At 35.3% G+C, this 22,187-nt stretch overlaps 1 protein-coding gene across 2 annotated transcripts in view; it reads right to left on the reverse strand.

Moving 5' to 3' along the window:
- The window catches only part of Epha3 (EPH receptor A3), a 314,441-nt gene that overhangs the window by 27,114 nt on the left and 265,140 nt on the right, over positions 1-22,187 (reverse strand). For both annotated transcript variants that reach the window (XM_021209582.2, XM_021209581.2), the window contains exons 12-13: positions 14,280-14,341; positions 12,701-12,910 (exon numbers count right to left, since the gene is read on the reverse strand). In XM_021209582.2, coding sequence (XP_021065241.1) covers positions 12,701-12,910; positions 14,280-14,341 — 272 coding nt within the window. The remainder of the gene's footprint in view (positions 1-12,700; positions 12,911-14,279; positions 14,342-22,187) is intronic.

Below are 22,187 nucleotides of genomic sequence, written 5' to 3' on the forward strand. Positions count from 1 at the left end.
CTATTAATTTTTATGAGATCAGGTTTAGTAGAATACACACAAACCACTTAGCATAGTATTCCCCAGACCCATCAATACTGATACAAAGAATAAGATTCTATTCTTTCTAATGTAGAATACTCTATCGTAACAGCATGCTGACTTCTGTCCTCCTGCACTCCCGGACATACCTACATTTGGTGAGACTGGAGAACATGGCTGTCTTCTCACTCTTATTCTTTATGTGTATGGGAGAACATGAGAGCCAGGTTCCCGAAAAGGTTCCTATCAAGATTTCTGACCAGATATTTCCAGTCACAGGGACTCTGCATTCTGAGATGATTTTATTTCCTCTGTGTGTAAATAATATCAGTGACCCCTAATTAGGACACCCCAAAGTTAACTCTAGACACTATCCAAAGTCCAGTGGGAAAGGGCTTGTCCCTGCAGGAGAGCTGCTACTTCAAAGGACACATGACATTCTCAAGCCAGATTCGCAGGACGAGGGATTTCAAATAAACTAGTTGTACTCCCTGTTCTTCATGCTCATTGTTTCTGGAGATGACTTTTGCTCTTGTCATAGGATTTAGCTTCATTATAAAAGTCAAGTGTTCAATTCACAAGAGCTAATTTATTTGTTTACTTTTTGCATGTGTTTTTTTTTAAAATTAACCAATTTACTTTTATTTTATTTATATTGGTGTTCTGCCTCCATGTATGCCTGTGTGAGGGTGTCAGATGCCCTGTAACTGAAATTACAGACAGTTGTGAACTGCCATGTGGGTTCCGGGAATTGAATCCAGGCCCTATGGAAGAGCAGTCAGTGCTCTTATCCTCTAAGCCACACAAGAGTAATTTAATATGTAGATTTTCATGATGTATCATTTTTGTAAGTTTCCATTTCAATTGTTCTCTCCTGATCTTTCAAAAAAATGAGAATCATTTTTCTTCTCAGATGGAGCTTACTGGGGGGCTAGTTTTCATCAAGAGGCCCTGAGGCTGTAGAGCAATGTTGTTATCTGTAGTCCACATGACAAGGGCATAAAAACATACTGAAGTCATGTGGGTAAAGAAGGGGAATGGAGTATCTTGCACTGTGCCACAATGTACAATAGAGTGTTCAGTCTTTCAGCTGAATAATTATTGCATTAAGTTGCACATACAAAAGATAGACTCATTACATGTTTTTTGTTTGTTTATTTTTTCAAATAATTAATTATAAAGCTTATATATCATCCTGCTCATGATGGGGAACATAAAAACTCTTCCTCATCACCCACCTCAACAGTTCATCTAAGATTTTTTAAGGTTTCTATTTTTTAATTTCCTTTTGAATTTATATATGTGTAAAATTTGTTTAAGTAGTTGTTTCATAATAACTGCCAAACAGCTATTAAGTATAAAAGGTTTCAATGGAGTATGCAAAAGATTGAATTTAATGAGGCTGTGTGCTGTCTTTATTTGACCCATGTGATTTCTGACAATAAAATAATTTTATGGCAGTTTTTTTGATGAACTTAAACTTGGAACTCATTCCATAATTTGCATTTTCTGGATGAAATACCACCGAGTATTCAGAATGTTTTAGAAAAACAGTTAGTTATACAAATAATTTATGATGATACATCTTCCATATTATAATAGATTATTTAAATTAATCATTTATTTAAATATTTTCTGTATTATATTTAAACTCCTAGAATATTTATTCATCTGAAATAAGTACCCAGTTGCGTGGAGCAATCCTTGAATCATAGCGTATGGACTATATCTAAAATCTCATCCTCAGATGGAACTATAGTTCAAAGTCAGAAGAATCTAAAATTAATGTTTGCTCCCTATATTTGAAGCATCAAACCTACAGTCATATCTAAGCACATCTGTCTACGTGCAACTTTACGAATTGGGAGTTCCAGGGACTACATAGTTATTCATCCCACTTGAATACTTTATTTTAGTAGAAATAATAAGTGTTGTTTTCTGGGAGCAGTTTTGAACCTCCTGTTTAATTTTTCGCCAAGTTTCTTGACATTTCTGCAGCAATTTTGCCATAAAAAACGTAGGACCATGGGGAACATAAAACTTAACTATATTCTTCTGTTTATCTTCTCTAACAACCTAACAGCTTGAATATCATATAAAACTCAGCTATTTGGCTTTCAATTTCTGTACTAAATCTACGTAAGCAGCAAGGATTCTGACATTCACAGTGATAATTATGTTGAGGTCTTTAAGAGAGATTAACTACCTACTAAACCCTGGATCTGCTTGAGTAGGTATTTTTGTCTTCCTTCTATTCAGCTTATAGAAGAATTTAAAGAGATGGATGAAGAATTTCTAACATACATGTCAGGGATTCTATGAAACAGTGCTTACCTGTCATTTTCAAGTACTGGTCAGAACTTTGAGAATTCAAAATTGATATTTGAAAGTTCCCATACCATTGGTCTCTATCTTCCTAGTGCTGCAACCCTTAAAAGAGTTCCTCATGTTGTGGTGACTGCCCCACCACCACTACCATAAAATTATTTCTTTGCTACTTCATCACTGGAATTTTTATACTTTTATGAATCTTAATGTAAATATCTAACTTGCAGGATATTTGATATGTGATCCCTTGTGAAGGGATCAGTCGATTCCTGAAGGTGTCGTGACCCACAAGTTGATAGCCTATGCATAAGACACTTAGCCAAATGATGGTGATTTTTTTCCCTCTAGGAGTTTACTTGCTGTTATTTCTTTGTTGAATGTGGCTGACCTCAGCTTTAGCTTCTAAAGAAAAAACAATGCCTGGGTGTGAAAACATACTATTTTATACCATTTTTTTTAGCCTCTGTGAAAATAATTTCCTGTTGATTTAAGCACTGTTCCAAGGATTCTCATATCTTCTCCCTTGCCTGTGAGCTCTGTCAGATTTTACTTCAAGTAGCAAAGGATTTAGGAGGGTTAATCTGACTAAACCCAGAGTAATTGAGCATTTACCATGGAGAATATTAGCCTCTCAGGTTGAAAGCAGAGGTACACTGTTAAATCACATTGTTGAATATCTTAGCATCTATCTGCTTCACTCACTGTAGTAGACAACAAGGTACACTCCAAGAGGAAGCACCTCCCAGAAGATACATCGATTCTGATCTTAAGTAGCTCCTTCCTAAGAGTTACCGAGAGATAGTTTCAGCAGATGTTGTTTGCCATGAAAGACAAGAGACAGATGGCTGTTTAAGAAGGAGAAGCCCACTCCTGAACTCTTCAGATTTTTTTCAACTTTATGTAAAACAATTAAGAATTTATTAACAGGCAGTAGAACACTCACATTCAACTAATTCTAAGCATGCAGAAAAAGCAACTCAAATAAGTAATATTTATGTCCTTTTCAGATGCTCACATAATATTATAAAAGTTAGGTCATATGATGGAAAATACATACCTGTACTGAAGCATACAACCTGAAGGATAAGGCTAAATGCGAAATACTGTGGCTCCAGTTCCTTCCAAATTCAGTAAATTATTAAATTTCTGATTATGTATAATATATAAACCAAATCTGTAAGTTGTTTCCAAAATACCTTTTAAAAAATTATTTTAAATTATGTGAACTTGTGGTAGGGAGTTTTCATATAAAAGTTATTAACTCTGAGCCCTTTCTCTAGGCCCCAAATTTGTATTCTTTACCTTTCAATACGATGCTGTCATAAAAGCACACACAAGGACTAATGAACCAAACCACAGGGCCCAGAAGCAAATCTTTACACCTACAGCCAACTAACTTCTGAAAACTATGGCAAGCCTAGGGCATACAGGAAGAACTATCTTCCCAATGAATCGTGGTAGAAAAATTGGATCTCTACAGAGAGGAGAATGACTCTCATCCTCATTCATCACCATTTCCCAATTCAATGTACTGTGAAGATTTTAGTGCACGAATGGAACTCTGATCTAACAGGAGAAAAGACGTGAAGGTTCTTCAGAACTTTAGAATCAGCCTGAAAATTCTGGACAAACCTCAAAAGCAAGAGGATAAAACAAGGCTAGGTGAGCGGGTTATAATAAACCAAAAGTTGTCAGCATGACAATAAATAAATAAAAGGAACCAACAATAGAGTGTAGAAAAAACCCACAAGATGGTAGAAAGTATTTTTCAGGTATGTATCTGAGAAGGTATTTCTATCCCAGACACTGAAGAAAAATAAGATTTAACCTGACTTTTAACAGGGCCATAGATTTGAATAGTAAGTAATTTCTGAATAGCAAGCATATATAAGAATGTTCAACATCATTAATCATCTGGTAAGTAAAGAAAATTCATGATGAAATATTACCCTACTGTAGACACGTATACTTTATAGAGACTAAAGGATAGTAAGTAGGGGTATGAGAGGGTGTGGATGGAAAACAGCAAAGGTGGAAATACTGTAGTTACAATTCCAAAAATTTTTAAGTATACTATGTTAAAAATAACAATAGTTGTTAGGGATCCTGGAAAAAAAGAATCCATGCACACAGTTGGTAGGACTACTATATGATGGAGTCTTTATTGAAAATAGAATAGAGGATACTTAAAAAAATTAAAAGTCAATAACCATAAGGTCCACTTGTTTTATTGTTGATTTTTTTTGTACAAAAGAAACAGACTCATTATGTCAAGGAGACATTGCATTCCTGTGTTAATAACAACACCATTTACAATGGCCATGAGAAGGAAGAAATCTGTGCATCCAGCAGCAGAGCAAAGGGTGAAAAATGGCATGTGTCACTTCCATACCATACACTGATAAAAACAAGAGAGATCTTGTTCTCTGGGTCAAAAATGAATGGAACTGGAAATAAACAGATTCACTGAACTAAGCAAGACAGGCATGTGTAATCGCACTCATGTGGAATTGCAAAATATTGTCCTTATAAAAGTAAGCGTATTAGGGACTGTCAAAGACCTGGGGACAAAAGAAAAAGGTAGGGAAGGTCAGCAGAGATTAATCACAAGTTACCAAATTATTGTTAGATTGGAACAAGAAGTCCTGGCATGCTATTGCACAGCATGGATACTTTCATTATAAAACTGTCTATTATGCATTTTTTAAAAACTAGATAATTTTAAATATTTTAACCTTAATGAAATAATAAGTCTTTGAGGAAGCAGATATTACTAAATATTTGGTTCAAATATTACATAAGTATGCATGTGTTGAAGCTTCACATTGTATCCCATTAAAATGTATATTTTTAATGTTTTTATGTATCATCTATAAGTATTTAAAAAGTTACTAAAATTAGTTTAAAATTCTTAGCATTTTTGCAATTTTGATATAATAGTATGCTAAAGAAGCAAAATTATAAGTTAAAGAGGCTTTTCCAATACTGCAGGAAAAAGTGTATGTTAATAGATGATGCTAGTAATACTAAATCCTTCTAATAATTAAAAATAGAATATAGCTTGAAGATTCACATAGGTAATATTAGCAACTGTGAAATAACAAAGATGAACCAGTAACATTAGTCTCCAAATGCCCACTAAGACAATTCTAATGATTTTGTAATTTATAGAAACACACACACAACACATACACAGAGAGAGAGAGAGAGAGAGAGAGAGAGAGAGAGAGAGAGACAGAGACAGAGACAGAGACAGAGAGACAGAGAGACACAGAGAGAGACAGAGACAGAGAGACATAAAGAGAGAGATAGAAAGAGACAGAGAGACAGAGAGAGAGAGAGAGGGACACAGAGAGACACAGAGAGAGATAGAGAGACAGAGATAGAGACTGTGACAGAGACAGGCCATGGTGCCAGTTTCCCTATACATGTACACTTAGTGAGTCACTGCACCAAATATAAAATAATTCCAGAGATATGTTACACAAACAATGGTTTTCATTCTACCTAAGCTACATAGCACATTTTATATAATTATTTATTATATTTTATATTATTTAGAATAATTTTTATTGGATATTTTCTTTATTTACATTTCAAATGTTTTTCCTTTGCCAGGTCTCCTCTTCAGAAACACCCCCTTCCCTGCACTGCTATGAGGGTGCTCCCCCATCCATCTACCCACTCCCGTCCTCTTGCCCTGGCATTCCCCTACACTGGGGCATCAAACCTTCACAGGACCAAGGGCCTCTTCTCCCACTAATGTCTAACAAGGCCACCTTCTGCCTCATATGCAGCCAGTACCATGGGTCCCTCTATGTGTAGTCTTTGGTTGGTGGTCCAGTCCCCAGGAGCTCTTGGGGGGGGGTCTGGCCTGTTGATACTGTTGCTGCCTCTATGAGGTTGCAAACCCCCTCAGCTCCTTCATTCCATTCTTCAAGTCCTCCATCAGGGAAACCCACACTCAGTCCAATGGTTGGCTGCAATTTTTAAATTTAAATATATTTGGAATGTTTTTACCCTCCCCCATTCTCCTCCTTCCTACCTATCCAGCTTTTAAGTTTTTTCTCAAAAAAACAAGAAAACAACTGAAACACCAAAATAACACAAAGCCTTTCCAAAATGAAGAAAACAAAATAAGCCATATCCCAAAAGAAAAGCAAAATACAAAACTGTAGCCAAAAATAATTATATGTTGGTCGACTGCTTCTGATCATGAGGCATGTCCTGGATTGCTTTATATCTCCAGTATCACTCTCTTGGATAAAACTGGTTTATTTCCTCTCCTAGGAAGTATAACAGACAGTTCAGTTGTTAACCTAAGTACATCTCTGCTAGAGGGAGAATATCATAAATACATGAAGAACTCAAAAAACCAGACATAAAAAAAACCTAATAACTAAACTAAAAACCTGGAGTATAGATATAAACAGATTTATTAAATTGGAAGACTGCATGCAGAAGAATTCAAATAGATCCACAGTTACTAACTGCAAAAACCTAAACTCCAAATAGATCAAAGATCTCAACATGACACCAGATACACTGATCCTGATAGAAAAATAAGTAGGTTGGGATATAACCTTTAACTAATTCACTGGAAAAGACTTTCTGAACAGAACACTGTTAGTACAGGTAGTAGGGTTAGTATTTAATAAATAGTACATCATAAAACTAAAAGCTTTTACATGGAGAAGAACACCATCATTCAGACAAAGTGGTAGTCTATATAGAATGTGAAAAGCTTTTTATTAACTATACATTCCATTGTGGGATACTATCCAAAATATACAATGGACTCAAAACATTAAATACCAAGAGAACAAATAACCCAATTTAAAAATGTGGTACAAATCTAAACAGAGAGTTAGTAAAGGGGGAAGCTCAGATAATTGCGATACACTTAAAGAAATGTTTGACAATCTTTGCCAACAGGAAATGCAATTAAAACTACTTAGAAATTTCGCCTTACATTTGTCAGAGTGTCTAAGTTCAACATAAAAATTGAAATCTCAAACAGCTGAGCATGTGGGCTAAGAGGAACACAACACATTGCTGGTAGGAGCACAAATCCATGCAGCCAATATGGCAATCAGTGTAGTGGTTCTTCAGTAAGAGGGACATTGATCTTACAAAAGATACTGCTATATTACTCTTGGGAATATATCCAAAGGATGCTCCATCCTACCAAAAAGACATTTGCTCAACAGTGATCATTGCTGCCCTCTTCAGAAGAGCCAGAGACTGGAAACAAGCTAGATGTTCCTCAACAGAAGAAAGGATAACAAAAATGTGATAATTTACACAATGGATTATTACTCAGCTGTTAAAAACTGACATTGGGATTGGTGGACAAAAAATGAATAATACTAGAAAAAATCACTTTGAGAATGATAACAGATCCATATATATATATATATATATATATATATATATATATATATATATATATATGGTGTGTATTATCTTATAAGAGAATCAGCTGTTTAGTCAACGAGATCCAAGAATCAATCCATAGAACCACAGATGTAAGATATAGAGTAAGGGACTAGAGGTAACAGATAGAGCTCATTTGGAAAGTGAAATATGGATAGATATACTTAGGACATTTTAGGCCAGATGGGGCTACAGACTAACTCTTTGTCCCTATGTTAGAAAAGGGAGTAAAAGAAATAAAAACAATGAGCTATCTCATTCATGAAACTGCTATTCCTGAAATTGATTTTTCCTTTGATCTGAGTTACAGTGAGGACAAACTCATGAGATGAGATCTTGGATCTGCTCACTTCTAGATTCTCAGTCTCAAGAACTGTGTCTGTAATAGAGTAGCTACTAATTTACTGCACAAATCTGGGATTTAGTGAATTATCCATTTCATAGACTAACAGTCCCTTCAGGGGACTGTAGATAAAATATTTAAACACATTACCATAAAACTTCCATAGTCAGTGTTCCACTTCAAAATTGCAGCTTTGATCTTCCATCACATAAATACATATATATTTATTTTCCCAGGCTGAAATGATCATGCTAGCCATCTATCTAAAATGTATGTTCAGAACATCCAATATGACTTACCAACTTTTGATTCTACAGTTATAAGTAAAGCCAATATATAATTTAGACTTGGTAGAAGTAAATGGAATTGTTTTGTAAAGTTGCATGCAAAACTTGTCATGCCTAATTAGAGAATGGGGAGTAGTTTGTTATTAGTTTTATTTATTTAGTTATAATGTTTATTGTACAAAGAACATGGCTTAAATATTATGTTTTTACGTTTTATTTGTGTGTTAATGGAATATGACTAATATTACTTGTCTATATAACATCATGCCACTGTTGATTTGAATGGTTTTCAGTTGAGAAACCTTCAAGAACAAAGACTTTGGTTTTCACAATTTTCATTGGATGTACTGTGAACAATACAAGACTGTTAAATTCTTTATCATTAGCCATCATTTTTACTCATTTAAGATATGAAGTTAGATAACACAATGTTATCCACAATATTAGTGGAAACAACTCAGTAGAATCACAGATATAAAATCTACACAACATAAATTTTTATCACTAAAGATCTGATCCTCTCAACCAAGCTTGGATTTTATTGGTTATTTTCAGCAAAAAACACCATAAAGAAGTAAAGAGAAAATGATGTGACACCCAAGAGAAAGTCAACTGGTTTTCTTAAGTTTCCTAACATAGTCCATGACACAATTAAAGGCCTAATTATTGAGATTGTAAAAGGGAATAGGTTGCCTGACTGCCTGACATAGACTTCGGAAAATTCCACCCTTGTCAAGTTGGGACAATGTAACAGCATATCCACAACTGTTATATTGTAATTATGAGTTCTGTTTGAACATGATAGTATGAATGTTAATTGACACACATTCGTGCAAATATGCATATTTATACAAAATGCTAAATTCAAGAAATCATATAAAACAAAATCCTGGCACAAAATTCAAAATTCTAACCAACATAGCTCTTATTCATTTTTAAACATATATATATATATATATATATATATATATATATATATATATATATATGGCATGAAAGTAGATGTTCATGTATGTGTGTGTGTATGTGTGCATGAGGGTGGAGAGACAGAGAGACAGAGAGAGACACAGACACAGAGAGACAGAGACAGAAGGAAACAGAAGGCAGAGAACCTGTACCATGGACTTTGTATGTGTGTGGATGTTAGAGCACAACTTAAACAATTAGATTCTTGCCTGCCAACACATTTAAATTACGTGGTAGTACATTTCAAAACAAAAGAGACAGGAACCATGTCATAAACATACTTTGAAAGCAACATGCTGAAAAAACAAAAAATAAATTCTTTCATTGTTGCTCAACAACAGAATTTCTTTGGGATATATGTTTGTGAGGCCGCATGCTCCAGTTATACCAGCCAAAGGAAATCCAGGGGTCTTCAGGATGATTTGTGAGGGTAGGGTGCAGCTGCAGTTATGCTTCACAAACAGCTCTTTAAAATATATCACATCACACAAAACGACATCATAATTCAGATTTATATCATTGAATGACTACTGAAATATTTTTTTAGCTTTCAAGGTACTTTTCCTGGTAAAGCACCTGTAGCAATTGTCTTCAAAGTGTCATTCAGGCATCTGTAGGAATCCCAAGAGCATTTCAGGGAGTCTGTGTGCTTGAAACTACTTTCATAATAATACTAAAACTTTATAGCCTTTTCACTTGCAACATCCCAAGAGTTTGAAGTGGGATTTTATAGAGGGTGCAGGATGCATAATAATATTGTACAATCTGCAATGTCAACATTTGAAATTTTGGCATCACTCAAGAGTGAAAATATGAAGAGCAATAAATGGATGTGGTTATTGAAAATAGCTTATTTTTCCTTAAAGTTCTTATTAAAAATAGAATCACACACACGTTCAACTGACTGCTTATTTGGCCCCCTCTTTTCATCACGTTGTTGAGAACATAAGGTGAGATCATTATATGATATCTAATATCATTATATGTATATGCATATAACATTTATACACACGTATATGTATATAAATATGAACACAGAAGAGAGTAGTATGGAGAAATGGGCAATATGTTTATAGAGCAAGCATATTCTCAACAACATAAATACTCCAGTTGAAGATTTTTAAATTTAAGTTATCTATTATTTAAATTATGTGTATGGGAGCCCAGGTTTTATTTGAGTATTGGGATACACATTCAGGTCCTTCTGTACACACAGCAAGTGCTCCTGCCTACTGAGCCATGTGTCCAGCTTCTAAAGTTTTTTTATTTTGTTCATAATTATTTGATACAATTTCTTTGCCACACTTTATTTTGCCTGACTCCCACAGAGACATTTGAAATAATGGAAGCAGCAGACACCCTCCATCAACAACACTGAATCAAATGTGATACATGAGTTTTTGTTTGTTTGGTTGGTTGATTGATTAATTCATTGATTGATTTCTCCCTACCTAAATGCAACAGCATACAGAATGGTAGTGTCAAAAATTCAATGGATTGAAATACAGAGTGGCATTTCTTCAATTGTAGAAATTAGAGCAACTATGCAAAATATCTTAAGTGTTGCTTAAGCAACATGTGATGTTTAATGTGAGTTCATCATATTTATATAAAACATATGCCCCTTGAACAATTTTAGTCAACAAAAAAGTCATTGACTATTAAGTCAACTAAATAATATAGCATCCAAGATTAATAGAACATTTTTGGATACAAAAACAAATGAATAAACTTGATTTTATATATAGGTTTTTACAATAATAAACTTTTATGTCATTCAAGTTTACTCCTACAATTTTTTTGCTTTAATATTTTTAAATTAACGTTACTTGACACATTCTCTCTTTAAATTTCAAAAAGAGGAGCTCTGATATTTTTACTTAAACTAAATATCCAGTCAGTACTCATTTTCCACAGGGATGCTGAGAATGGCAACTCAGCTGTTTTGGTGTGTTTATATAAAAAATAGCAGTCCAATAACTTTATAATCATACTCATCTTCAGAGTAAATCATAAAATTACTGTACTAAACAAAACTTGTTATTGGAGATTAAGTCAATGACTTCTAAATTACTGTAGACATGCAGATGCTCCTCTAAAGGAAGCTGGGACCCCCATGGGTACTTGAGAGAGCTCCAAAGAAACACAAGGATGAACAGTGAACTGTTTTAAGCAACTGTGTGCAGGATGGGAATGGATCCACTTGGCTGGTGTGGTTAGTTAGAATCTTCTGACACTGAAATTCAAAACAAATCCTCTTGCATTGTTATTCAGAAATGATCCATAAGAATATTGACATAGCAATTCCTTCCTTCTTTACTCCCTTCTTTAACTCTTTCCTTCTTTAAAAAGATAAATAAATGGTCCTCAAGTGTCTTTAGTCCTAACAGTCACAAGCAGTGTAATGAGAGACAGCAGATTATCATGTTTGCCTAACCCTCTCAGCTTCCCACTGTATAAGCCTTTCTGTAGAGTATTCTAGGATCAAGAATAGAACTTGGATCGAGGATGCTCAAATTTAATATATGTGACATTATAAATGACAGAAAAAATGGAGCCTGACTCAAGAGCTAGCTTACATTGTAAATACATCTCCTATTGATGTACTTTGTTAAACCTGGAAGTATTCTTTTGAATATGACAGTCGTTAAAGGAAAAATACAAGCTGTGAGTCCTTCTAGATTGTTAGAAGTTTATAGAGTTGTGGAAAGTTATTAAAGATATCTTCAGACGACTAAGCAGTAGTAAGGATAATAAAGTCATTTCTTGGGATATGTAAATATTATCCTTTGCTACCTATGTCTTCTCCAGGGATGAGAATGTGGTCAGAATTATGATAGTATGTTTGTACAACCTGTTTTGGGTGATGTTTGGAGAGAGCACAGAAGCATCAAGAGAGACTGTGGGGGATTAATATTTAAATATTTAAAAATAACACATTAGGAGAGAGAGAGAGAGAGAGAGAGAGAGAGAGAGAGAGAGAGAGAGAGAGAGAGAGAATTTATCAAATCTGCCTGTTAAAGATAGCTCAATAAAAAAACAGTGTGTAAAATGTCAATAGTTTAACCCTGTACAAACCTTGCTGTGTTGAGTTGAGGTTTATTAGACCAGGTATCTTATTTCACAATTGTAATAGTTATTTGGCTTTTAAATGTAACCTATCCGTTTTTCACCAAATGAATGATATTTATTGAGAGATGTCTTCATGTATGGCAAATGTAATTGACACATGATTTTATGGTATCATTGCAACTTGATTATCCATGCTTACACTTGTAATGTGGAAATTGTAATAATAGTAGAAGTCCCCGTAACTCACCCTGGTTGTGTAAGCAGCTTCTGGATCATCTTCAAGCACCCGAGAGAGTCCAAAGTCAGAAACCTTGCACACTAAGTTACTGTTGATCAAGATGTTGCGAGCAGCAAGGTCCCGGTGGACGTAGCCCATATCTGAGAGGTATTTCATACCTGATGCTATCCCACGGAGCATTCCCACAAGCTGGATGACTGTGAACTGGGCATCATGTTTCTGAAATGCATTTGTAATACAGACTAAGATGTTTCTTTTATTTTATGATCTCATATGCCAACACGTTTTCATTATTGACTCTGTACATTTTGACTAAAAGCATCTAACACTATCATTATCTGCAAACAAGTGAATGCACAGCTAATGCAAAATTGATAGTGGTTGCGTAACCCAGTACTCCATCGTAAGATCAGAATTCAGTTCAAAAGTATCACTATCTTGATCTTTGTATGATACTCAAGCTCATTCTCAAAAATAAATACTAAGAAAAAATTAAACAGCATGGACATTTCAAGATGATAATTTTGATTTAAATTTTATTCTTCTTTTTTGGTTAAAATTTTAGCAATCATCATAAACAATTATGAGAAAAAATGTCTTTGCCCATATTTTATGTTATGGCCTGAACCTGAGTTGTAGCTTGTCAAAGAAAACATGATGAAAGACAGAGTCATAGAGTCCTGGCTGAAAACCTTCTAATACATTTGTATTTAAATAGTAATATATAGTTTATAAGGTATAGATAATACACAATTATATTTAAAGCACTCAGTTCAGAAAACTCTTTTGCAATATATAAATAATAATTATTTCTAAAATTATATGACTTATTAATATGAAAATAATTATTTTTCCTTCTTAGAAAACTTAGGAATTTCAATTATTCTATGCATTTTATATGTCTACCCATTGGTCCATCTGTCATCTGCATCAATTTGAAAAATATTAAGAAGTAATTGTGGTCAGGGTAAATATCTCTTGTTATCCTGTGAAATCATTAATGGTTATTTGAATATCTTGAAGATTTTGTATTTCTTTATCATATTTATTGAAGTAAATTTAACTGTAACATATTAAGTATATCCAAAATATAAACATTAATATTAGAAATATTACCACTAAAATTAGATCTCTAATTTGAGAATAGGTACACTTCACCATTTCCTCAAACATCTGTGATGTCTGAGTGGACAGGATTATTTGAGATCCATCCAGGTTAATTAACAAGAAGGGCAAAGGAGGACTTCTGCCTTATATCAATTTCATTTATATGTGGCTTTAGGGCAATTTTTCAATATTTAAATTTATTTTAAATGATTTGGGGCAATACAAAAGCCTTAGCATTATTTTAAAAAATGTTTAAATACGGACCATTCACATTTGGAGGTAATAAATAGAGACAAAATTTTACAACTTCCCTTTACTAAGTAATTCTAGTCTATTTCACTTTTACTGGAAATTTGATACCAAAATACTTAGTACAATATTAAAAGATATATATTTTCTATGGCTCACTTGTCAATATGTACGTTTATATACAATATATGATACAGACACATAAATATTATAAATCTGATAATTTACTCACACGTAAGAAACTGTCCAAGGAACCATTCTCCATGTATTCTGTGACAATCATCACTGGCTTACCTGAACATATAATAAATGATAGATATATATTTATCAGTACTCTTAACTGGTACCAACTAAAGAACATACCTATTATAAAAACTTTGACATATCTAATAAACATAGGAAATGTTTATGTTCCCTAAACTTTACAGTGTTGTGATTCTTAAAATATCCATGTTTCAAAATAAAATGAAAAATATTCAGAAGGCTAGGTGGCAGAACAAAGGTCATATAAGCTACTCTATCTAAATTAAATTATTTATCACAGTGTTCCCCAGCCATAATTTATCCAAGTGTGCCTCAATTTCTTTGCCTCTAGGTTTTTGTTTGAGAACCACACTTTTCATCTTCACCCTCATTGTTTTAGTTTCATTTCTGTTACTGTGATAAAATACTGTGACACAAAGCAAATCAGGTTAAAAAAAATATGTTTGGCTCACAATTTCACGTCGTAGTCTATTACTTTGGGGGAGTTAAAAGCAGCAAGATAGGAAGCAGTGAGTTATTTTCACAGTTAAGAGCTGAGAGTTAGCATCAGTGGTAGTGTCAGGCCTTGGAGACTCAACTTGAGCTAGGAGCCTAGCATGGCTGCCCTCTGAGAGGCCCAACAAGCAGCTGCACGAATCAGATTACCGGTACTTACACCCAACAAATGGACAGAAGCCGGGTACCCTGGTGGTTGAATTAGGGAAAAGTAGGAAGAAGCTGAGGAAGGCAACCCCATGGGTAGACCAGCAGTCTCAACTGAGCTGAATCTCCGAGATCTCTCAGACACTGAGCCACCAACCAGGCAGCATACACCAGCTGATATAAGGCCCTAACACAGAGGATTGCCTGGTCTGGCCTCAGAGAGAATCACCACTTAACCCTGGAGAGCCTTGAGGCCCCAGTGGGTGGGGAGGTCTGGTGGGGTGTGGAGACTGGGCAGGGGGGAGGTATGGGATGAGGAACGGTCAGAGGGTGGACTGGGAGGGGGATAACGACTGTGCTTTTAAAAAAAGAAAAGATGAAAGAATAAAAAACTATTTTAAAAAAGAGCTGAGAGACAATGATTGCATACCTATCAGGACTTGGCACACTGTCTCATTTTTCATAAAGTGTAGGGCATGAACCTAGGGAATGATCCCATCTGCTTTAGGCTGGGTCTGTCCACATCCAGAGACACAGTTAAGACAGTCTCCCACAGACAGGATCTTAGGTCACGCCATCAAGACACTTGTTCATTAAAACCCTCTTCACAAGCCAGGTAGTGGTGAGAGAAGCCTTTAATCCTAGCACTTGGGAGGCAGAGGCAGGCGGATTTCTAAGTTCAAGGCCAGCCTGGTCTACAAAGTGAGTTCCAGGACAGCCAGGGCTATAGAGAGGAACACTGTCTCGGGAAAAAAAAAAAAAAAGACCCTCTTCACAAGTTGGGCGTGGTAGCACACGCAAGAAACTGTCCAAGGAACCAAGGGAGGCAGAGGCAGGCCTCTGAGTTCGAGGGCAGCCTGGTCTACAAAGTGACTTCCAGGACTCAAAAAACAAACAAACAAAAAAACAAAACAAACAAACAAACAAAGACCCTCTTCACAGGTGATTTTTGCTGCGTCAGATTGACAAAACCAATCACCACATTGGGATTGCCTATGGAATTAACATTCAGCTATCTTCTCTATAGCATTGCTGGAGCTGGAAGACGTGGGTCAGACGATTACGATTCTTCCTAGCTTCCTTGCCTTCTGTTTTTTAATGACAGTCTGCCTATAGTTATATTTTCATAGAGCAAAATATTTCATCCACAATTTTATGATTATTTTCCAAGTCTAGTGGACCCAGGTTAAGTCAGAACTGAAAGTTCTTGAAAATCCTTGACCACAGGACAGGCTCTGTTCAAACAATCACGTCCAACTAATTACATGACAAAGTAATGAGTTCCCCATCTAAGCGTGTTCTCCAAATGGAAACCAGTTCACTTAGTTGTTTGTGTGTGTGTGTGTGGGGGGGGGTTGTTGTTGTTGTTGTTGTTGTGTTAATTCTTTTTTCCCCTCGTCTTCATATATATTATTTCCTTCATATATATCAATTTCAATAATATTAATAGTATGACACACATTTTAATTTTTCCTTCATTATGGTATTAGTTATCTTTTATTTTTAGGGCAGGCTATCATGTAGCCTAGATGTGTCTTGAACTCACTCCATAGTACACCCTGGCAATGAGCTTCTGATCCTAGCCTTTCTTCCATATGCACATCTGCCATACCCTGTCTGTCCAATGCTAGGGATCAGACACTGGAACTGATGCATGCTGTCTAACATTACCAATTAAGCTACCCTATCAGTTAGTTGACCTTTTTTTGATACTACTAATTATCCTTGTTAGTTTCCTTAATTTCTTTATATTTTCCTTTTATAGGTGTAAATCAACACCATATACTGAATTAGTACAAAGCAAATTATTCTTATATCACTTATAATTTTTACATATCTCAATAATTTAATTAAATTAAAGACCTACATATTTAAATTACATGAAAACACTCAGATAATTTTTTACATATATTACTATCAACTGATACATTGCCCTATTTTCATTAAGGCGTCGGTTTATTTATATTCTTTTAGGGCCACATCAATGTATCCCTTTAATTTAACTATATATCTTGCTTTTTCCAAATCTTAGCTAAACCTTAGTTTGACAAGTTTCAAGAAGAAATGCAAGCATAGAAACTTGTGGCATAGAAACATTATATTCTATGAAACTTTCAGTCCTGTCTTTTACTAAAATACAGGAATGATTTAGGAATGAATGAATGAAAAATAAGCCTGCTTCTTCTAAGTCTCCACAGATCATTATCAGGGTCTGTGCTCCTTCCTAATACAATTCTGGGGAGAATAATATGCTACCAAACCTGAGTGCATGGTTCAAAAATAGTTGAAGAAACTCTGCTTCATTTGGCTGGTTGCTGCTTTTATATACCATTCAGCTCTCTGCTTATCATGGATTTCCTCTGGCTTTCAGCCTTATGGCCATTTCATTTCTCATTAGCATGTCTTGTAAAATGTTTGGCAAGGGAAATAAAAGTAGCTAAGAAGTCAAACCAGTCAATTAAGCCATAGCCCCATGACCATCCAGAAATGAGATCAGGCTGCCTTTAGCTCTTCTAATTTAGGTATTTGTAAACACTTCAGTTAAGATAGGCAAGTCTGGAAATGTGCTTTGCATTAAGTTCAAAGATCCAGCAACCTAAATGTATAGACAAAGAGCAAACAGAATCACTTGGAGAGCAATATCCTAACTTAGAGTTCCTTTTGTGATCTCTGGAATAGTGGTGAGACTTTGCTGTAGCATGAATTAAATGTAGTGGGGAACAATCTACAAAACACCAGCTCATCTGAACATTATGCAGTATGCTGGTACTAAAGTTTGTGCGACCGTTCCTGTGTGCTTTGATTAGCACATGACACAATCTGCTTTCTCAAAATGGAGCCTGTATCATCTATTGTCACTGGAGATGTAGACATCTCGCAATATGTAACAAGCCACAATGAAAATTCTAACCTATGATGAGCTGAAGTATATTCACCCAAAATCATTGAGGCAATTTCACACTACAGTTTCACTTTCACTCCTGAATTCATTAAGTTTAAAAAGAAAGCAGAAGAAATAGTCACTCACAGGAATACAGTAAAGAACCAAGCCAGTCTGTTATTATAAGTTAATTTCCACAATTATCTGCAGTAGCTCAGTGTTCTTAGAAGTCACTTAATCACTGCCCAATGAAATCATCTAAGAATTTACAGATTAAGGCATATATATGGATGGCTCCAATTATCTTCGGCATGATTTCCTTAAAAAACAATAGTTGGATGATGTAATATAGGTAGTATAATCATCTTGTCTTCAAATTTTTCTAATCTCATTTTTGGGGTTAAAATACTTACATTCAAATTTTAAAATATTGATCAATATTAAAGGAAAGGCTAGCTGCTCCCCAACAATACTAATTATTTCTAACGCAGTAAATTGCTATTTCTAGTCTTGGATATGCTGTTTATTTGTCTATTTGACTTGAGTCAGAGTCTTGCTAAGTGTCCCTGGCTAGCCTGGCACTTTCTGTATTGTCCAGGCTGGCCTTAAACTCATGGTCTTCTTGTGTCAGCTTCTTGGACAGTTGGTTGCTGTTGTGTAATATGTGGCTCCTTAAGCACACTTTGACATATGTGTGTGATATAATGTAAAAATCATTGCAATTAGCAGAAGAAATGAAAAATAACAGAGAAGAGAATATTATAAGAAAGGAAATATTTATATTTTCTCGTTAGACCATTATAAAGATACAAGGTATATTTCCTGATCCCATTTTAACAGAAGCCTTTTTGGGAATAACTACAGTAATAGTCACAAATGCATGTGCTAATGAAAGCAGACATTAAGTCCAGTTGAGTCAAGTTGTAACTCCACAGCCAAGCAGCAAGCTTGTGGCAATTTGTGGATGTTATGTATGTGATTGGAGTTTGGCTAAGTTTGGTCCCTGCATTTTCATATGTTGGGTCTGAAAACCTAGTTCCAAGCATTCCTCATCAATGACAATTGTCACCTTGATGTTAAATCTTTCAATCCTGCTACTATTAAAGTACACAGGGTTTCCTTAAAAAGAGGTATTTGTTGTAAATGTGTACATTTTCATATGAGTGCACATATGCGCAAATTCTCAAAGAGGCCTGTAATCAAATTTCGGTTTGTTCTTCTATTGTTCTTTGCTTAAGTTTTTTTTGAGACAGAATCTTTTCAATGACCCCAAAGCTCACTAATTACACCAGAATGAAATATCAGCAAGCTTTGGATCCATGCTTTTTGAACATAGGTAGCCATGTCTACCAATGTACAAAAAGAGGAATGAATAGAGAAGAAACAATTGAAATATAGAAAATAATGTAACATACCATGTAGATCCCCTGTATCTACTTCACCTCCTGCTTACCACAAGGACTGAGTTAAGAGTTGTGCACACCCCTCTATCCAGTCTTTACACTGGTGCTCAGGGTCCTAATGCAGATCACCATCTTTGTGCACAAGCACTTTACCCACTAAGCCATGTCTCCAGCTCATTAAGTTTACATGTTTTCTATATATGATAGGTTAAATGATCTTTAAACTTAAAGTAATTTATTTTTGAAGATATTAGTACCTTTATTTTTTAACAATGTTGAAAATATTTCAAATTATTAACTATTAAAGAAACCACTTTGAATTCTTAGAATAAACTAAACTTGGGCATGGTATGTTACATTATTTTCTATATTTCAATTGTTTATTCTCTATTTATTCCTCTCTTTTTGTACATTGGTAGACATGGCTTTATAATTGCTATTACTAAATTCTATTCTGCATTATTGTGACTAGCTATTTTACTCTCTGATAATAATTGCTTAACCTATACCAGGTTAACATAATGTCTAGCCTCATAGTTCAGAATGGCACTTGTCCTTCTTTCCTGAAAACATTAGTATGAAGACAGAATTACTACTATATACTAAGTTAGTGTCTCCATGTTGTATATATGTATGTACATATATATTTGGTGTATAAAGTTCTTTTAAGTATAAAGCTACTTTGGTGGTCCACACCTTTAATCCCAGTACTTGGAAGGCAGAGGCAAGCGAATCTCTATGAGTCTGAGGCTAGTCTGGTATACATAGTGAGTTCCCAGATACCCAGAGCTACAGAAAAATCATGTCTCAAAAAAAAAAAAAATCAACCTGAACATAGTGTCCCTAGTAGAGGAATGAGAAGGGACTGAAGGAATTGATGGGGTTTGCAACCCCATAGGAAGAACAACACTATCAACCAACCCCAGATACACATACACCCCAGAACTCCCAGGGACTAAGCCACCAACCAAGGAGTACACATGGCTCCAGCTTCATATATAGCAGAGGATGGCCTTGTCATACATTAATGGAAGGAGATGTCCTTGGTTCTATGAAGGCTTGATAGATGTTCAAGTATAGGGGAATCAAGGGCAAGGAGGTGGGAATGGGTTGGTGGGTGGAGGAATACCCTCATAGAAGTAAGGGGAGGGAGGATGTGATAGGGTGTTTCCAAAAGGGAAGGAAACTGGGAAAGGGAATGACATTTGAAATGTAAATAAAGAAAATATTCAATAAAATAAAAGCAAAAATAGGGGTAGGGGGAAGAAGGGGAAAACTTATCAACCAATCACCCAAACAAATACATTCATTTTGAATGTGAATTAATGTTCTTTGAAATGCAGATCACAGGTACCAGGCAATCATGCTCTAACAAATTTTATACATTCAAATATTCTCATGTTATTAATTATTTGAGAATCCCATACAGTTGATCTTTGTCCCATTAGCCATTTCCCAACTCCACACTACGCTAACACTAACTTTGTGTCTTCTTTTTATTATTATGTTTAAGTCATCAATATGTGATTTTAAAATCACATGCTGTAGGATGTGTGGTCCTCTACTAGAACATAGATGACCTACAAGAGTCCATGTCAACACAAAGGATCCCCCCTCTTCCAGAAGTTATCATTTCTGAATAGCTCCTCAGTTGTGGGTGAGACTTCATGCCATCTCCCACCTACATGATGGAATTTTGCCTGGCTTGACCTGTGGCTTGACCTTCATGCACAAGCTGCCAGGAGTGCTGTAGGCTCATATGTACTATTGCGCTATAGTGCCCTGAAAGCATGGTCTCTATAGAGCCATCAACCCCTCCAGCTCTTACAGCCTTTCTGCTATTCCATAAAGATCTCTGAGGAAGGGTGGGACGTAGCTGACCCACTCCTGACTGTGCTTCCCTCAGTCTCAGTCTTTATGAATGACCAGTTCTGTGTCACTGGGTTCATTACCATCAACATGGATTAAATATGAATCTTTAAATATTTAATCTTTCAAAATGCCAGGAAACCATGCTATTTATCTAAATGAGAAAAATCTGCAACACCAGTTCCATGGCAATTCCAATTTAGCCATGCAAGAGACATTAGTGACCAGTAATAAAATGAAATAGCCCAAATCCTTTAAACATATAAAACATCATTCCCTTCTTAGTTTCCCTTAAATATACTGACAAAGACATTCTTGGTTATGTTACATTGCATGCTGATATATGAGTCTTGACTCAACTGCCAATTTGCAACTGTGACTCTGTCATAGTGGCTTGTGTCATCACCATCTTCCCTTCTCCTAACTGGTGACATAAATTCCATGTATGTACTGCCTACTGAGAAAGTCATAGGAAATATCATATTAGAGGAAACACAGATGAGACTTTTAGAGCAAAGAAGCAAATGAGGTAATGAAGTCTTCTATTGTCACTTAAGTATGACATCATCTAACTATTCACTCGCATTTTAGGTAAAGTGAATAGAAATATCTAATTTTTTGTGCAATATAAACATTCAATGGGACACATAAGAAGTCCTATAATGCACCATCCACAGTATTGATAATCGTGCAAGATTACTTATTAAATATGTAGTAAATCTTTTTGATGCTGCAATTTTATTTCCATTTATAGAAAATAATTCAAGGGTAAAACATACCAGTACACTTTAAAAAAAAATTCTACTAGGTAAAATTTTGCCAATGGTAATTACAGTTGGAGCCTGAGCATCAGTTAACTAATGGTGTGATGGCAGAAATATCAAACATTTGCTGAGACTAAGTTGCATCCTTTTGAACTTCAGTAAAATTGATAACACATGTTCGTACCTAGCTCTGCTCAGAGTGCGCCGCAGCTTTCTGCTACTCTGAAGATCAGAGGCTCTATCACCTTCTCCTGTTCAGAGCCATCAGGCTCAGCACGTACCATGCCATTAACATTGTTTATGGCTCAACTCAAATA

This window comes from Mus pahari, chromosome 12 (assembly GCF_900095145.1).
Source record: "Mus pahari chromosome 12, PAHARI_EIJ_v1.1, whole genome shotgun sequence".
NCBI classification, from domain to species: domain Eukaryota; kingdom Metazoa; phylum Chordata; class Mammalia; order Rodentia; family Muridae; genus Mus; species Mus pahari.